Genomic DNA, 20,394 nt, shown 5'->3' on the forward strand with positions numbered 1-20,394 from the left:
TTAAGTCTCTTGTTCTTTAAATATAGTTTATTTCTAATCTAACTGAGCATTATCCATAAAAAAATATTGCATTATAATCTAAAATGAAATTTATCATCTAAATGATAGTTTCTGAAGATTCTTTTAATTTTTATAGCTGCTATCTTCACTTGGGATGTTGTTCCATCGGCCCATTTTGGTGGTTTGAAAATCGCCTCTTCTACTAGATGTCGCGAAAATTGTTTTCTATTACTCCGGTTTTGTTTTGATGACAGCACGACACAAATATCATATAATTTACAACTATGGATGAATTAGTTAATTTCGATCTCCAAATTATGTAATCGTCTCTCGAGTTCACTAACAGTATGTTCTTACCTAAATTTCCTGTTCACTGTACGGGTGAGACAGTCCTGTATCTTCAAGGATTTTTCTAAGATTATTTATCAAACTAATTTGATAGTTTTCACTGACAGCCTCATGCAGATGCAAAATTAGTCGGCATATACTTCTGGCCAACCTACTATCTGTGCATAGCAGGATTTTATCCCAAAAAATGTCCCGAATTCTTCAAACTGCACATGATGGAAAAATAATAAAATTGTCGCTATTTGTTATGTAACTGCTAACTGCTAAACATACAAATCTGTATTTTGCTTCCAGTCTTTGTAACACAAAGAACTCGCAATTAATAGACATTAATAGATATTTGCAGTAATAAAATTATAACATTTCTTTACGCCAACCAGTCTGACCAAAACCTTTACTATGTCGCTTAGACATATTAGCAATTCGAAATCTGTAGGGCACTTATAATGTACACTATGTACTAGAATTATTAGATTGTTAGGTCGTAGAATTTCTTTTAAGACTTGTTCGATTTGATCTAATTGCACAGGTGGCTTACACATTATTGGCATTTTTTATTGTCCATTAGTATAACTGGACTAAATTTGGTTAAGTACGGGCTGGCGTTTTTGGGAGCACACGACATCCATTGCCGGCATGCCGAGTTATTTGCTTCCCTGCCTCACATGGGCATGGTACATTGACGGAGATGTGGAACCATTTCCACCCATCTAAAGCTATGTGCCCCGATGTGACGTCATCGCTGCAACTAATCACAGGGACGTTACATACTGCTTGGGTCGACACATGGTGCAGTCGACAGCAGACTGAAATCCAACTCTTTTTACCATGAGTGTGCGTTGGGTCCATTCCCACACATGCAAGCCCTACGTTCAGGTCCGATGGGACTATAGCTCTCGGGAATTAGTCCCACGATTTGACGGATCGGTCCAATAATGATCTAAGATCACAGTAATGCCTAGGGGGTGAGGCTCTAATTCCTTCCCCCAGGATCAATTAAATAGTCCGCTTTGGGACATTAACCATACGTACCTGCCCTTATGGGCGCAAACGTCTATAATTCAAGTAGTCAGTCACTCAGTCTGACCATCATTTTCAATCCATTCATTCCATTTAGCAAGAGGACGTCGACCAGCTAACATCGACGAGTACTACATCTCATAATCCGCGTGGCGACTATGAATGTATCAGGAAGATTGGGGAAATGATGAGCCACAAGCCAAACAAGGACTGAATTGTTTGTCCAGGACGGCTAAGATTAGTGCAGAAGTACTTCGCTGGAACGCTGCCTTTGCTGAATCATTCACTTTGGCGACATCAAGAGAGTAACATCAGAGCCCTGTATGGTATCTTGACGGAGCGGTATGTGGGTGCATAGTTGCACGTGCGGATACAGGGACCCAAAGAATTGTGGAAGAAAAAGACAGGAGTCCGGTGATACCTGCATATCAACGAGTCTCCAGTTATTGAATAATACAGGAGGGTACTTAAAAAGAAACTTTGCACTTCACTATGCAAGCAAATTAACAGCTGGGATGTTAGCAGTCTAATGGACGGGCAGACCCTCATGTTAAAGAGTTGTACTGCCTGATTCATGTGGACTGACGATAGCAGCGCTATAAATCAGGTGCTGCCTTACCTTCTGATAACCCCCATAATCTCGATATCGAAAAGGTTGAGCTACTTGCCAAAATTGCCAGAGTGAATTATGCGGTTTCCATTTTGGCTGGAAACTGCTTTTGATACTATCTCTATTTTCAGTATCATAATTTGATTTATTTAGATACCAACATCAAAAATTTTTTTCTCTAATTTTTCTTATGCGTGATGCAAACTATAAGTCATTCCGACTTTACTGATTGGTATTTATTTTATTTATGGAATGTACACACTGTACTACAAATTCAAACTATACAAATGAATCATATTCAAAATATTTAACTCAATTGATTTGAATAATTGCACAGATGGCTTACACATTACTGGTATTAGTTATTGTCTATTAAAATAACTGGACTCGATTTGATCAAGTACGGGCTGGCGTTTGAGGCCACTTGTGCGTTCGTGCCCTTTTTGTCGGGTTACTTTCCTTTCTTGCCTCTACCGGATATTCATACATTGACGGAGAGGTGGAACCATTTCCACCCGTCTAGCCTGGGTGTCCCGATGTGACGTCATAGGATAGATAAATCGTTATTGGCGTCATATACTGCTTTGATTGACACCTATGCACAGTGATGGCAGACTGAAATTCATTACTTAACATGAATACATGTTGGGTTAATTCCCACTCATGACAGCATGTCCTTCATGTCGTTAGGGACTTAAATAGTCATACGACCTGACGGCTGAATTAAACAGTGTTCTGTGAACACATAAAAGCCTGGGGGATGAGGCACTTATTCCTTCGACCAGGAGTAATTAAACATCCTGATGTGCAGGATTAAAACCGACGTACATGCCCTTGTTGGGCGAAAACGTCGTTAATTTATTAATCAATCAATCAGTCTGACCATCCATTGTTGACTCGTCAAACTATGAAGATGCCTTGAAGACTAGCCAAGCTGAACGAAGCCTACGTGAATTTATATCGTGTCAGGCAAGGCTTGATACTGAAGCCTGATGAGATAGATAATGTCAGGATATTGAAAGTGACCGAAGTCCTGATAGAAGAGGTCTTCAGAGAGAAAATCAAGAAAGATCAAGAAGAGTGGACGACGACGTACAGACTTCAGAAGCAGCAGACAGAACGGAAACAGCATCAGCAGCAACAACAGAAGGAGCCAGACAGACGATTTGTTGACTGCTGTGTAGACACGAAAGAGTTCCCTTTCCGAAGAAGCAGACCATAGGGGGCGCTCACCAGTTAATATCTACTTTTGAGAGAATGACGTATGTAAGGTGAAGTAGTTCGCATTTAAAACATGCACAATGGAGAGAATGTTGGCATACCTCTATGCTATATTAATGTAATGTGAATGATTATTCTTTGGATATTGTACTTTTGGAAATTTTACGTGATTTAAGCACACTGCTAACTAAAATGACTGCTCCCTTGTGTTAAAAAATCAGCCTGAATTAGTCTAAAGCACACTAAACATAGCAGCTATTAAAATAGGGAAAATGAATTTTGCCAGACTAGACAATACCAGCTTCTGAAAGTGCAATGAATGAATTTCCAAATATATAAAATGTTAAATAAAAATATCGGCTCTTTTTTATACAATTTACCTCTGAAGTTCAGGAAGTGAAAATAACCAAGTAGAGCTAGCACTTTTTTGAAAGATGAACATCTGAAGTAAGGCCAAGCTGTATGCTCTATAACCCATAGTACACCCATCAATCATACACCAAAATAAAGGGAATTAAATGTTCTTTGAATTATACCTAAGAAATACAAGATCTTGTTTAAATAGCCAGTATAACCAGTGAGGAAAGCCGGGGAAATTCTTTTCCTTAAAAATCCTAACCTATGCAAAATACGAAACTGTAGAGCGCAACCATATCCTGTGGGACAGCCTGCCGCCAGACGGGGACGCAATCTCAGACCATAAAAGATTACCATAACTCCACGTCAAAAAAAAAACCTTCCTTTTCAGGGCTACCCCCAAGCATCTATAAAGAGAAACTAGTTCAATCGCCAAAATTTGTATTTGTAGTTCAAAAATTAGAAGCGCGTCCATAAACACTTCGTTTCTTTGTTTTATGTAAAAGATAGAAGTGTGCCTATCAACATTTTGTTTCTTTGTTTTATGTAAACAATAGAAGTGTACCTATCAACACTTTGTCTTTCTGACTTGTCATATAGTGTATGTATGTGTTTGTAAGTAAAAAAAAGTCAACGTGAGTGTTACTTTAAGGTCCGCGCGTTCCATGTTTTTTGTTGATTACATGGGTGTTGCAAGTTTTTGTGTAAGGGAATGTTGTCCATCACGTCCGCACTTCAGAAATATAAAGCAGAGCGCTCGTCAGTCTGGCTATCCATCGTTGACCTCTTAACTGCGAAAAAATGAATAACCGAACTGCAAATTGTAGGAACTCCAAATGTACCTGGATTATGCTGAGAGCCTACTTGACGACCTGGCCATGGAGACGATACAGCAGGAAATAAGGATAGAAGAAAAGGATGATAAGAGGAAAAAGAAAAAAGAAAAGGAAGAAAGAATCCGGCATCACCTCGTGCTAAGGCCTCTGTATGAGGTCTTATGTGACGTGTATAGGCTCGAATTAACAGTAATACAAGAAAGAGCTAAAACAGCAAGCTTTGAAAAAATACAATAATTTATATCCCTAGAGAAAAGTCTGTAAAAAAATATGAACTTAATTTTTTATAGAACAAAATCCAAAATTAATCCAAGAATAATCCAATAATACAATTTTAGTAGTCCAAATAATAAAATGTGCTACTGATTTCAAGTTCGATTCCAGACGAAGAATCCAAGATGGAAGACGATGACGTATGCTGCAATTTCATTGTTGAAGTCTACAGTTCCTTGTGGAAACAATAATTATCACTCCAGTTTCGGATATTCGAATCAATTTGTATTTAAAAAACAGTCCTTGTTCAACAATTTCACATGAGCACACATATTTTCCAGAAAAATAAAAACAATTAACCCTTTTGAATTAAAGCAATTTGAAATAACTCCAAACAGCACAACATACAACTTCCAGTGTAAGAGAACGCCCAGTTGCAACTGAGAATAATTCTCTCAAACATAGGTTTTATATACTTCTAAGACTTAAACATGGCTCACGTCATCATATTCTGGAAGCTCAGAGAAATTAAGTACTTGTTAAAGATCACGTCTACCCATCGTGGCCCTGACGAAAAACAATAATTTTACTCTAAGAAATACAAAAAAAATGTTTACATCTTAAACACGAAGTCACATCATGACCTCGACAACAACCAATCATTTTAAAATAAAAAAGACCTTGTTTACGTCGTTGCTGCAAATTATGAATCAAGGTCATGATCTAGATCAACACCTCGTGTTCATAAAACGAACAGACAAGGTCAAACTATTTTCTGAAAAAAAATATAATCTCAATTGAATAAATTTACATTACAATACCATGTAATGAAAAATAAAATAAAATAAGAACATTTAAGACTAACCAACAATTAAATTGAAATAAATATTTATTAAATCAAATATAATTAAATCAAATATACATAACAGTGGTCAAGCCTCAGGTGATGACACCTCCAAGGCCATTACTAGTACCATAATCAGTACCAGCACCATAGCCACTACCAGTACCGTATCCTCTACCAGCAACATATCCACTATCAGTACCGTATCCTCTACCAGCAACATATCCACTATCAGTACCGTATCCTCTACCAGCAACATGGTCACTACCAGTACCGTATCCTCTACCAGCAACATATCCACTATCAGTACCGTATCCTCTACCAGCAACATGGTCACTACCAGTACCGTATCCTCTACCAGCATCATAGTCAGTACCAGTACAGTTGCGTGGGCAGTCGATAAGAAGGCCATAGCATCCACGAGTGTGGAATAGAAGAAGATAGAGGGAAGTCTTCACTACCACTGAAAGTTAAGACTGGGGGAGTGAAGCCAGTCAATCCCCTCTGCGTTACCAGCCACGACCTTAAATTGGGATCAGGATTGGACGTGTCTATGTTGCCAGGTCTGGGATATGTCACCGTTAGCCAGGTGTATTTGGAGTTAAAAAAAAACAGCCCCTCTGAGAGCTAACCATATCTCTAGAAGAGACTTCAAGTTGCCAATTTGTGTGAATGTGGAGTAGTGTGAATATAATCACTGACTCCTTTACTGATGTGAGTGTGTGTGTTTGCATGCCTTCGCGTACGTTTGTGTGTTGATAGTAGGTATTGGGTTTTTATGTGTTCGCGTATGTATGTGGATAGTATATAATGGGATTTGTCCTTCCTTTTTGTCTGGATAGCAGATCTTGATGTGGATAGTATATAATGGCCTTTTTCCTTCGCTTCTGTGTGGATAGTATATTTTGGTGCGGATATTATATGTTTTTTTTCTTCTTCCACTTCTGTGTAGATAGATATTGATTTGGATAGTATATAATGGGTATTTGTGTGGATAGTAAATATTGGTGTTGATAGTATATAATTGTTTTTTTCTTTCTTCCCCTTCTGTTTGGATAGTATATATTGGGGTTAGTGGATAGTATTATATTATTATATGTGAAGTTATTGTAAAGGATGTTTTCCGTCACTTTCGCGCTGAAGACACATAAAGTCATTCTGGCCATTCAACATTGAATAGTCAGCCATGCCGACAAAAAATATTGACAAGATGAAGAAGTTGCAAGACATTCTTGACAACTAAACATGTTAGAAGAGATACTGGTGAAACTGGATGATGATTATTATTATAGTTCCCATCGAGTGAAAATGGAGATCTTCTAACTTGAGAAAGTTAACGGAAATGTTGAGGGAGAGGATAAAAGAAAAAAGAATGAAAAGGAGGATGAAGAGGATATAATAAGGAGGGAATGGAGCAAAATGATAGAAAAGGAAGAAGTAAATGAAAAGAGGAATAAAGAGGAGGAGGAGAAGGAGAAACAGGAGGAGGAAAAGAATGAGAAGAGGACAAAAATTTTATGACAGAAAATAAGAAGTTGGTGGAGGAATAGAAGGAATTAGAAGACAGAGAAGAAGAAGAAAATCAAAGGCCCTTTTCAGGGCCACTCATATGTCTAGAAAAGATTCTCTCTCTTGCCTAAATTGTTTTTAGTCGATTTTAAATTTTATGTTTGCCTTGAAAACATTTACTCTCTTGTCTAAAAATATCTTAAGTCGGTTTTATATTTTAGGTGTGATAGATTCATGTTCGTCAGTTTGTGTATTTGTTATATATTTCTGTGTTTCTACTGTATTTGTCTGTACCAAGAGTAGCTCGTCTTCAAGTCAGACCCTTGCAACATTGTTGCCAATGTCCAGTACCGCGACGTCACCCCTAAATGTTCAATTCATATTGCCCCTATACAAAAACCCAACATATCTTCAACTTTCCCTTGACGCTATAGTGGTCCAATGTCAATTTGGACGGTATAGTGCCAGGACACGTTTTTGACTATATTTCCCATTGACGCTATAAATTTTGACGATATAGTTCGGGGACACCTTTTTGACTGGATTTCCCATTGTCCCCTATCACTTCTATCCACGTAAAGCTGACTATGGAAAACAACTTAGGGATCCTTCACATGATATTTTTAGCTGTCAAATCAGAAAGAAATTAAAAACATTATGTCCACTGACACAGAGTGACACAAGCATGATTTTAATAGTGTTTAAAAATACTACAATATTTATGAATTGATAGATGGCATAGTTATTGTAATAAGAATACGTTTTATTTATTTTAAACAAAGAATCAATGACGAGGTTGTTTAGATATCTTTAGAATAGCAAAACACAGTAAAACCGTTTCAGAGATGATATAGATTAACAGAATTGTTAATAAATGTGTCATTAATAGATTTAGTAAACTTTTCAATAATACATGGGAAGCGAAACAAATTAATTTGCACTGTTTTCTGTTAATTAATCTGTACACTTAGAGTAAGTTACGGTTTGCTTTTGACGAGGAAATTTAATTTAAAATATAATTGGGAAATAACATGGGTATGGATGAAGTGCTAAAATTGGGTGTTACAGTATATGTCAGTCAGGTTAACACATCTTATACTACCAGATAAATAAAGTCGATAAATGGAATTACCTAATTAACGACCATGGAGAACACTATATATGTGTAAGAAAAAGTTTAAAACAGCATACAAGTTAAACTTTGTAGACGTTTATAGGGCACACGTTTCTGGTGTGACTGTGTATTGATAGGCCAAACGTTTCTAGTGTGACTGTGTATTGATAGCGCAAACGTTTCTGGTGTGACTGTGTATTGATAGCGCAAACGTTTCTGGTGTGACTGTGTATTGATAGAGCAAACGTTTCTGGTGTGACTGTGTTTTGATAGGGCAAACGTTTCTGGTGTGACTGTTTTGATAGGGCAAACGTTTCTAGTGTGATTGTGCATTTATAGGGCAAACGTGTCTGGTGTGACTGTGTATTGATAGGGCATGCATTTCTGGCGTAACTGTGTATAGCGGTTGCTAATATCGGAGTTGCAGCATCATGTGCATAGGACTCGATGTATTGGAGGGTTGATGCAACTTTACTATTGTTTGTGTTGAAAGATTTGAAACACAAATTGAACATAATCATGCTTTAAAACACCACAAGACTTTTGATATGGTCTTCGCCGTTCTAATACAGAACGCACATTTGCTTTCAGAAAGTTTGATATATTCCATTTGCTGGTTTTTATATGGAATCAGTCACGTGCACGGAGGAAATGATATGATTACATAAAACGGTGGTTTGTTGTTTTGGTACATAATGGCGCGTTTAACAATTTATTTTTGACGCTATCATGCCAATAAAATGAGATATAAGCTCTTTTCCCAAGGAATCAACAACGAGGTAGGTGACCCAGGGTAGACTGGGCGGGTTAGATTTCCATTCAAATCACAAAAGTATTTTAAATAAATACTGTTATATTCGTTTGACGTCAACCCGAAGGCATAATCACGTAAAAAAATAGTTTCAATTGGTGTTATTAATTGATAGAATCTTATTATGTGTCTTACAATCAGTACTTTTGTGCAATGAAAAGAAATTACATATGAATTTCTTCTGAGTTCAATATCAAGTTTCACTTTTCTTCACTGGAAAAGTGGATCGCTAGTCACTAAGATAAGAAATGGAGTTTATACGTGTGTCAATACTTTGGAAAACAGATTTAGTATAAAGTGCGATAAAATATATTTCTTAAGCCGACTTCGGATGATAACACACTATAAAATGTGATATAAACCAGCAGTATTTTTATATTTCATCTTGTTGTTTTCTGTAATTTTCGGACTGTAATCATAGAGTTTACTAATCTTCATGTTTGCAACGACGGCGTTCAGGACTGATTAAATTAGCATTCGAGATTTTATTTCACTCATTCACTCAAAATTTCCACAAACGTGGGACATGATCATTAAATAATATAGCAATGGAGATAGTAACGTATATAACTAGACAACGCAAAGTATATGCTATTAAAAATAAACATAGCAAAATCTGTATGAACACCATAAGCATAATATATCAAAATTATACGACCAACAAAACACAAACTGAATATAAATCAGTATACTTTAGGTAATATATGAAATTGTCCAATTCTTATTGATGCCTTTACAGGGAAATACAGTTTCATATTTTGATACAAATATTTTGTCTCTTTATTTATGACTTTAGGACTGACGTATTGTCTCTTGTTCTATTAATATATTTTATTTCTAATCTAACTGAGCATTATCCATAACAAAATATTGCATTATAACATAAAATGAAATTTATCATCTAAATGATCGTTTCTGAAGAATTTTTTTTTTAATTTTTATACCGGCTATCTTCACTTGGGATGTTGTCCCATCGGCCCATTTTGGTGGTTTGAAAATCCTCTTCTACTAAATGTCGCGAAAGTTGTTCTCTGTCACTCTGGTTTTGTTTTGATGACAGCACGACACAAATATCATATAATTTACAACTATGGATGAATTAGTTAATTTCGATCTCCAATTTTTGTAATACCGATCTGTTAATCGTCTCTTGAGTTCACTAACAGTATGTCCATACCTAAATAAAAGATTTTCCTGTTCACATCAATGGCGAGACAGTCCTGTATCTTAAAGTATTTTCCTAACATTATTTATCAAACTATATATTTTATATTATAATTTTGATTGAAAGCCTCTGGCCAACCTACTATCTGTGCATAGCGGAATTTTATCTCCCCAGACAATGTCCCGAATTCTTCGAACTGCACATGATGGAAAAATAATAAAATTGTCGCCATTTGTTTGTAACTGATGAATATACAAATCTTTATTTTGCTTCCAGTCTTTCTAACACAAAGAACTCGCATTTAATAGAGTTTAATAGAATTGCAATAATAAAATTATAACATTTCTATACGTCTCTCTCCCTCCCTCCCTCTCCCTCTCTCTCTCTCTCTCTCTCTCTCTGAAGCTCAGCAAGAAAACTTAACCAAATCTCACTGTCGTGATTCAGTGTTCATTCTACACGTTTCACGCAATCGCATGGTAATGCGTTTTAAGGTCAACGACTGATTTCCTCTACCAACGTTAACACGTGTAGTCATATTAGACACGTCGAAGCTCATGTCTGAATTTAAATAACCACACTTAGAATTCTTTCATGAAATAACACATACACCCATATCCAATAACTGGAATCGCGTCAGTGAATAACGTGTAGCTATAATAACCAACGACTAAGCAAACATTTAATAGGTTGCCTTTGTCCCGATGTCACGATGTAGCTCAGTTTGTCTGTATAAAAAGCCGAGCGATCCGAAACAGAAAACAGACTTTGAAAGGATCTCGTAGGTGACAGTTCTAACCTAACAAATCTCCTGTAGAGAAATCATCCTCAAGGTAAGTTATTGGGTACACTTTTGTTTTACTTTTGTTACTTTAGGAAATTTCATTGATATTTTACTGCAATCGAATTTAGAAAAATACAGATTAGATCTTAATACTCCGTTACATTATCTGGCTGTCAGAAGTTGAATATTTGTTATACTCCAGTACGTTATATTTGCCTACTTACTTGAATATTTGTCATACTCAAGTACATTATATATGCCAACTTACTTGAATATTTTGCCTACTTACTTGAATATTTGTCATATTCCAGTACGTTATATTTGCCTACTTACTTGAATATTTTGCCTACTTACTTGAATATTTGTCATACTACAGTAAGTTATATTTGCCAACTTACTTTCAACAATAGCTATTCTCTGATTGATTGCATGTTAAACCTTTATCATTCTGTTTGGAATGGCTTGATTTATGATTAAATTGTCTTCATCAGTGTTTTGTTCATGCAGTTTCACTGTTGTATACTTCTGGTATTATTTTGAATTAGATTATTGCATTTAATGGTCTTTCGACATCAACATTTGTAAACTGCATTTTCTCCTCAACAATACATTCATATATAATTGTTTCTCTGTTCTTACACACGTACTGTTACTAATTTAAATGTTTTGCAAAGTACCGCGTGTTTATTTATACTATAGCAAACCTGATAAAAGATTAGTTTAGAGAACACTTCCTGTATTAAACTGCACAACCAACCATACAAATATTGTTTTTATTTCCTTTCCAGCAACATGAGAGTTACAGTCGTCATTTTGGCTGTACTAGTCCTGCAGATTTCCTGCATTTACTGCAGGCCTGCTGAAAAACGAGGTGACTCTGAAAAAAATTCCAGAGCCCCGTCTGACAAGAGTGATCCACCATCTCTCCAGGGACAAGAAAGAACAGACCCACAGCGTCCCAAGACTGACGGAAAAACAGAACAACCCAAAAAAGAGACAGGTAAAACCAAACCACCAAGACCTCAGGAAGAAAATGGAGAAACCCGACCACCACGCCCTCACGGAGAAAATGGACAGACCCGATCACCACCTCCTCTGGGAGAAAACGGACAAGTCCGACCACAAGACTCTCACGAAGAAATCCGTCACCCACTTCCACCACGGCCTCAGGGAGGGAACGGGCAGTCTCCATCACCAACTCCACGGGGAGAAAACGGTCAGACGCAACCAGCATCCACTCAGGGAAACAATAGTCAAACTCAACCACCTTCCCCCAGTGGACAGAGCGGCCAAACACCACCACCCCCTTCTCAGGGTTAGAGCGCTCAAAACCAACCAGCCTTCCAAATATAGAATGGTCAAAACCGTTGTAATTTTGCTATAAAATGAAAATAGATCATTTTTAACAGATTTTGATTACTGAACATCATACAAATGAAAGTGAATGTGTACTTTGTGTACAAGAGCAGTGTGTTAGCTGTCATTCGATTCGCAAATTGAAAGGAATACTTTTTTTATATTTGACGTAGTTCAATACTTTATTTATTATTTTATATAATTTTAGTAAAATCGATGATTTCCGATCCATGTTATATTTTTTTTCCCCACTATATGGAATTTCATGCCAAGTAGTTCATGTTTTGATATTGTGTAGAACATTTTTAATTTTGAATTATGTTTAGTCATTCATATTTTAAGTTCCACTGGATTACCAGTGAAAGAAAAAGTCTCTAGTTAGAGACCAATAGAAGTAAGGTCATATTGATCTGCTTTTCTATTTATTGTATGATACTTTGTTGTGATATCACTTCGTGTCATCAATGGCAGTTTTAGCGTTAAATTATAATACATAGTTAAGTAAACACAGCCTTGGAGATGACAGTTGAAGTGTTCAGTTGACCATGAAACATACATGGAATTGATTTGTAAATTCATACATCTAATGTCTCTTCAAGCGCTATAGTGATGTGGCATATTGTTTTGCAGTTCATATACGAGTCTCTTTGCATTTTCGCTCGCAAATGTGCCAGCCGGTCTGGTAATCTGGTTTTTATTCAAAGAAATTAAAGTTTTGCATTTCAATTACATCTTTGTCTCCACTTTTTCATTTTGCAATGCGATGATGATTACCCCCACCACTTCTCTCTCTCTCCCTCTCATTGTTGTTGGACATCCATCCATATCCATACTTGATATGGATAACTGATATGATGTGGTTGTATGAAAGTGTATACTATAAATTCGTCATGGACATTATATTTCAATTTTACATGTGACAGTGATAAAATTACGCACACACACACACGCGCGCGCACCTTATGCCTGTAGCAGCAAAAACGAGCACCTTGTAAGCTAAAACAATGTAGCATGATGTCCCACCCAGTCATATTATCCTGACACCAGGCCGACCAGTCCTAACACTAACCTATTAATGATGAGCACCAAGCGAGGTAGTTGTTAGTGTAAGTCTTTGGTATGACTCGGCCGGTGATTGAACCCACGACCTCCCGCATCCGAGGCTTATGCTCTAACCAATAGACCACCGGAGCGGTAAAATGTATGCGCATATTGATCACTATTCATGCTGTCTAACTACTGTATATTTGTCTGTCCGTGTCATATACAGATTTATATACAGGAACGTACAATAATTCTAATATAAAAAATATATAATTTATATCTTTTGCGAATAAAATGCAATTAATAGACGAATTTGATAAAACAAAGTTTAGAGTTTACGCAAATCTAAAAATGTATTTATCACGCAAAAAACTGATTTTACTTGACAGAAAAGCAAAATATTGTAGGAATTAACGTCATGTGTGACGCTATGAGAATGCATGACATGAAATTATACGTGTTACATAAAGAAAACTATAATGACTACGTCATTTGTGATGTTATGAAATGGTATGGAATTATACGTGTTACAGAGAGAACAATAATGATGTCGGTATTCTAGTGTTTGGGTCAATAACATAGTAGTCATATGATATACATGATTCTAATTATTTTTCATACCTATATACATGTTGGTTATCTATATGTATAGGTGTAAATGCATGTTGTGTGCCAACGTACCTGAGTACCTACCTACTTACTTAGACACAACTATCTATCGAGAAATATGCGCATATAAATACATATTACTGGATTCTGAGACCAGTTAATATTTGTCTTGAAGATTTAAAACAGAGAATAACAAAGGAAAAGGAATCAAGACGGGTGTGATTTTCACATCGGACGTGGAAGATCATAAAAGAGAGTCTAAATTACACTGTATTAACTGCTAGGCCACTTGTCGGCAAAAGTTTTCTAACAATCTGAACACCTGGTAGCCACGTTTCACAACAAAAGCATGGTCGACCTAACATCTGGCCTTCATGTAAGCCCTCTTGTCTTTGAAATGTTGGAACTTCTTTGGCTACTGGTCTTCAAAATCAGTGGTTCAGGCCACCTGTCTTTTTAATGACAGGACCTGCCAGAGGCAGTCCTAATGTCGCCCACGAAAAAAAAGTATATAGGATAAAATGTCATCGCTTAGCTCCAAAGGACTAGGTTAACTTTTGAATAAAACAACGACCCTTCATTAGATTTTACTAATAGTTTTCCGAATGTATTTAACATAAGAATACTTCATATGACAGTTTTATTTTCGATATAGGTATTAGTCTTTACTGTTTTTAATGCAAAATGACAATGTCGTCATATACAGCGGAACCCATGAAACGATCTGCATGAACGTTATGAGCCACAGGTTCTGTTCTGTATTACAGTGTAAAAACATATGTGCAAGAGAAGAAGAAACTTCAACAACTCTTTTCCATTTATATTTATCAAAACTGATATATTTTTTATTACTATGTTATTCTAAAAGTGTCATCTATTTGGCGAACATTTCATGTTGCTTCCGGTGTCGATAGTTCTCGTTTGTTGCATTGCGAATTGTCTTCTTTGCGATATTATTTAATTTACACTAAAGATTGATTTGTGCCATGTAGTGCAGTTAGTATTTTCACTTTCATATCAGATCTGGTCACATCAAACAATCTAATACACCTTCATATCGGAACTAGTCACATCAAACAAATTCTAATTTGTATCAGATCTGACCTCATCAAACACATTAATTCGCCTTCATATTAGATCGGACACATCAGGCACACTAATTTCACACTGTTCTACGCATGGGCTGATGTTCCGAGAGCCTGATAAATCATATCGTCTTTTGTAGAGGAGCGCAGTATTACCGGTATACCAAAACATGTGAAAAAATAACTTTTTTGTTTACAAAATGGTTGTATCTGTCACATTTTTATGGTGAATATTACAAATATAATTTTATTACAAACCCATTTAATATTACGTGGTTGATCTGGCGTGCGATAGAGATAATTAGTATGTGATTTCGTATCGCACACCTTAAATTCCATATCGCAAACACAACCTGAACTAGTTTTACATTTTAAATTTTAAATAAGAGTCCACTTAAAAATATCCAAAATGATTACACATTATTCAAAAATACCAACACACATTTTTAATTTTAAGAAGTGTAATCATACTTGGTTAAAATGGACGCTTTTGTCGCTATGAATAATGGGAGAGTACCGTAAGGAGCATGTGGATTTCACAGTATGTAGGCCCCGCATTTCACTGTATGTAGTCCCCGCATTTCACGGTATGTAGGCCCCTTATTTCACGGTATGTAGGCCCCGTATTTCACGGTATGTATTTGGAGCTAGTTGGGATAGACAACAATAACTTGGACATAATGTTTGACAATGAGTCCTCAGATTACCTTGTGAGCACAGGAAACATGAGAGAGAGAGACAGACAGACAGACAGAGAGAGCAAGCAAGTACTTTGGTGCTTGTATAATTTATAAAAAACTAGACAAAGTAAGAAACACGCAGGGAGGCTTATCATGATTCATGGCATGGTTAGAAATGCCCCATATTTGAAGAAAACTCGACCACACTTTTAATTCCTGACCGCCTCTACATTCGTATGCCGTATTCATCTAGTTCTTCCCGCCATTTACAACTTGAAATATTCAAGAGTAGTACACCTATAAACTATCCAGAATGATTTATTGATGTACATTTTAAACTATTAAAAATGTCAATTATCTTCTGTAATTTCAATATTGGGTGAAAATGGCGCTTTTGCTGCCGGGAACAATGGGGAAGTACCATACTAAGCGGTGAGTAGTTTATGAGTATGTCGGGGTATCTACCGCTGAGAAATTAGAATCAGTTGAGATTAACATTTTAGTCAAATGTTTGACAGTGAGTTCTCATATGAAGCTTTTATTTCCAACTGAAGGAGTTAGAGAAGGAGAGACCAAGTACTTTACCGCTGAAATCTTGCAATGAAAGTTTAAAAATCCAGTCAAAGTAAAAAAGACTTAGTCATATCAAGATTATAGGCTTGGCTAGAAATGCCTACACGTTCAGAGAAAATATTAACACTGTTTGATTAAACACTTAAATATGTACATAACTGATTAATATAATGAAACCGGAGGGTTTGTACATTGAAACAGTCTAATAGTTACAACACAGCCATAGACAGACGATTAAGGGACAGCAACTACGGCTGCAGAATTTAATATTCAGATGAGTTTGCTAACTACCATAAAGTGCTGAATTCTGGGCACAAAGACCTTAAGCACAATGGTTTAGAATCGGAGAAAAAAATTCTTTTGAACCATTCACACCGTTTTGAGCTGCAGCACCGATAACACAGATAAGAGGCATTCCACAATGCAGATCATCTAAAATACAAAATCACCCCAAAATCATTTCAGCTTCAGAGTTTCAAAACTTTGGTCTCTCTCCTTTATTCAGCATTTATTTTGTAAGAAGAAACGGTCACATACTGGTCCAAAATATACTTTCCATTAGAGAAGTAAGGAAAAATTCCACCTGCCTATGACCGCAGTTAAAATTAATTCATATATCCCATACAACATTTTTGAAACATTCGAAGTTAAGGACCAAATAACCATTTCAGCAGTGCAGACAGACGAAGTACACAGTTGCATAGTGTATATCTAGGACTAGCCCCGGTTACGTATGTCACATGGAGGATTTTTCAGAGGTTGTACAATATGTTTCATAAAACATAAGAATGGGCAATCAAACAGGGGATATACAATAAATAAAAAAACAACACAAGTGTTTTGTTCCTAGTCGGGGAAAGAACTCGAATGATACTGTGTAGGAACATAGGTTTCGGCCTGACGGCCTCGACATATTCATACGCCGCATCAAACTCGTTCTTTCCGCCCACTCAGAACAAACGCATTTGTAATTTTATCTATATATGTACGCTCCTTTAATCACATATTTGACACGTTTCATGTATACCAACGCAGTGGCCAAACGGAATATTGTGAAACATATTCGAGCCGAACCCAACTTTCGCAAAAATTTCGGATTTAAAAGAAGGACAAAACACGTCACGTTTGAGTTATTTGCAATGGTATATGTATCCTTTGTAAGGCTGGTAATTATCTGAAAATTTTCAGGAGCACACTTGTTTCCTGTCTAAACTTTGCGTAAATTTCTCAAAAGTCTATTAAATATATTCTCGTTTTTGAGTAAGTGTTTTTCGTGTTTACTGTTTTCTTCCTATTATACCAATAGTGTAGTGGGGCCCCGAGTGGCCGAGTGGTCTAAAGCCTTCTCCGTTACGGATCACTGCCATCTCATCTCTGTCTGCGTGAGTTCGAGTCTAGGATTCGGCCAATGTGAGTTTGTGAGAAAGCTTGCCAGTAGCTTCTCGTGGGTCGGTGGTTCTTTCCCGGAGTTTTCCCGGGTTCTTCCTCCACCATTAATACTGGCCGCCATGCATAGCCTATCGTGTGCTGTAAAATGGCGTTAAACCCCACAACAAGAACGACAATAGTGTAGCTAGTAAATTGTTGGCTTCAGTATCAATACTTGATACTTTTATCAATAGGCTCTCGAATGTCAGCACGATCTCTTTAACATCATCAGCTTTAGTTTAAGCTTAATAATGCCACAATAATAATCATGTCCTATAAGGTGTTGGCCATTTAAGTTTCGGGATGGACGTAGGATCGTGATTTTCCTTTGAGGTGATATATTTTCTTTTCTTTTTTCACGATAAATGATATAATTTTTCCAAATAATATCAGAGATATAATACTGTGGATTTTTTTTTTGTTGTTGTTGCTATAAGTCAGAGAAAATACTTTTCCAACTATTGACAGAATAATTAAACATAAATGTGGCAGGCACCCGCCCCAGAACTATGAATTTTTGGTCCGTAATATAACTGTGTTAAACCGTGGTACGTATCGCGGTACGTTCAGGTATGCCGCGGTGCAAAATGTTTCGCAGTATCCAGCTCTAGTAGTTTGCGAGACAGGTAGAAATGATCTGACATCGAAAAAGTCAATTCTTATATGAAAACATGTGGATGCATGTTTGGATCTTGAAAACCAAACAGGACCAATAAAAAACAGTTTAGCTTATTTGTCAAGCGTCAAATCACCCCAGATACATATACGGATTTTGGTCAAAAGATAAAAATTCTACGTGCATTAAGCTTCTGTACCAAACGAAAGCCGTTAAATGGTAAGCTTTTCTGAGATACTAAATGTTGGCAATGAAGTAGAAATATGCTGTGATCTGCCTTTAAGAATATTTTTGTAATACTGCCCGACGAGCATACATTTTTTTATTATCTGATACGGTACTTGTAATTACGACAACCAACCCCCCTGCTTTGCGGCGAAAGTAAATAATAGGAATTTGCCTCGCTGGTATTACACACACACACACACACACACACACACACACACACACACACACACGTTACTGCATCAATAACATCTTAGGGATGCAAAACCTTCATTCATTTGTTGATAACGAAAAATATTTGTGAAGTGGTATATTAAAAAAATCCAATAATCTGATCTGACACACACAGAGAGATTATATATATATATATATATATATATATATATATATATATATATATATATATATATATATATATATATATATATATATATATATATATATATATATATATACATAATTGTATGCGTTGCTGGTCTAACAGTATGATAAATTAAGTTCATATTCAGCTGGGTTTCCAAGAAATAATTTTTTTGCGAGGACTAAAGAAACATTTCTGAGTTTTAATAATGCATCGTTATTTTACAATTTTTATGATGAAGTCCTTATTATGAGGACGAAAGATTCAGGTTAGCTTTCTCTGTACCGCTTGTGTATGTCACTGAACAGTTAAAGCATTCTCTGTACAGCTTGTGTATGTCACTGAACAGTTAAAACATTCTCTGTACAGCTTGTGTATGTGATTGAACAGTTAATACATTCTCTGTACCGCTTGTGTATGTCATTGAACAGTTAAAACATTCTCTGTACAGCTTGTGTATGTCACTGAACAGTTAAAACATTCTCTGTACAGCTTGTGTATGTCATTGAACAGTTAAAACATTCTCTGTACCGCTTGTGTATGTGATTGAACAGTTAATACATTCTCTGTACCGCTTGTGTATGTCATTGAACAGTTAAAACATTCTCTGTGCAGCTTGTGTATGTCATTGAACAGTTAATACATTCTCTGTACCGCTTGTGTATGTCATTGAACAGTTAAAACATTCTCTGTACAGCTTGTTTATGTCATTGAACAGTTAAAACATTCTCTGTACCGCTTGTGTATGTCATTGAACAGTTAAAACATTCTCTGTACCGCTTGTGTATTCATTGAACAGTTAAAACATTCTCTGTACCGCTTGTGTATGTCATTGAACAGTTAAAACATTCTCTGTGCAGCTTGTGTATGTCATTGAACAGTTAATACATTCTCTGTACCGCTTGTGTATGTCATTGAACAGTTAAAACATTCTCTGTACAGCTTGTGTATGTCACTGCACAGTTAAAACATTCTCTGTACAGCTTGTGTATGTCACTGAACAGTTAAAACATTCTCTGTGCAGCTTGTGTATGTGATTGAACAGTTAATACATTCTCTGTACCGCTTGTGTATGTCATTGAACAGTTAAAACATTCTCTGTACAGCTTGTGTATGTCACTGAACAGTTAAAACATTCTCTGTACAGCTTGTGTATGTCACTGAACAGTTAAAACATTCTCTGTACAGCTTGTGTATGTGATTGAACAATTAATACATTCTCAAATATGAATAATGTGAAAGAAGTCAGTTGAGCCATAAATTCGCTCTATCTTAAAAACAAAATCTTTGTCCTTCATAGCTCTTTCGATATTGTGATCATACATTATGTCTGTCGAGACTTACTGAGCTTCAATCACTCTATCGAGACCGACTGTTAAAAAGAAGAAAGAAAAAAAGAAATATTTGGGCTGAAGTATTTCCGTTCCCTTCTGGAAATGCTCAATTTACCACAGAAATCAATCGGATGAGCTTTGTCTTTTGTTCCTGTAGTCATAGTCTAATTGATATCTGCCTGTGTGGATATGTGAGATGTGCATGAAATTACTACTGTGATATCTGCGTGTGTGGATATGTAAGATATGCA

The 20,394-nt window shown here is 36.3% G+C and overlaps 2 protein-coding genes across 2 annotated transcripts in view; one reads left to right on the forward strand and one right to left on the reverse strand.

The window, feature by feature from the left end:
* LOC149793139 (uncharacterized) overlaps positions 1–20,394 on the reverse strand; it is a 233,719-nt gene that overhangs the window by 147,126 nt on the left and 66,199 nt on the right. The gene's annotated exons all lie outside the window — the stretch shown is intronic.
* Positions 10,767–12,919, forward strand: LOC149793143 (uncharacterized). The gene is made up of 2 exons (XM_089967064.1): positions 10,767–10,881; positions 11,621–12,919. Exon 2 carries the CDS (start codon positions 11,625–11,627, stop codon positions 12,150–12,152), a length of 528 nt encoding a protein of 175 aa, XP_089823190.1. The 5' UTR covers positions 10,767–10,881; positions 11,621–11,624; the 3' UTR covers positions 12,153–12,919.

This window comes from Sinohyriopsis cumingii, chromosome 8 (assembly GCF_028554795.1).
Source record: "Sinohyriopsis cumingii isolate HCF-2022 chromosome 8, ASM2855479v2, whole genome shotgun sequence".
NCBI lineage: Eukaryota > Metazoa > Mollusca > Bivalvia > Unionida > Unionidae > Sinohyriopsis > Sinohyriopsis cumingii.

Coding starts and splice junctions, on each gene's coding strand:
- LOC149793143 (XM_089967064.1), top strand. CDS start 11,625: ATGAGAGTTACAGTCGTCATTTTGGCTGTACTAGTCCTGCAGATTTCC.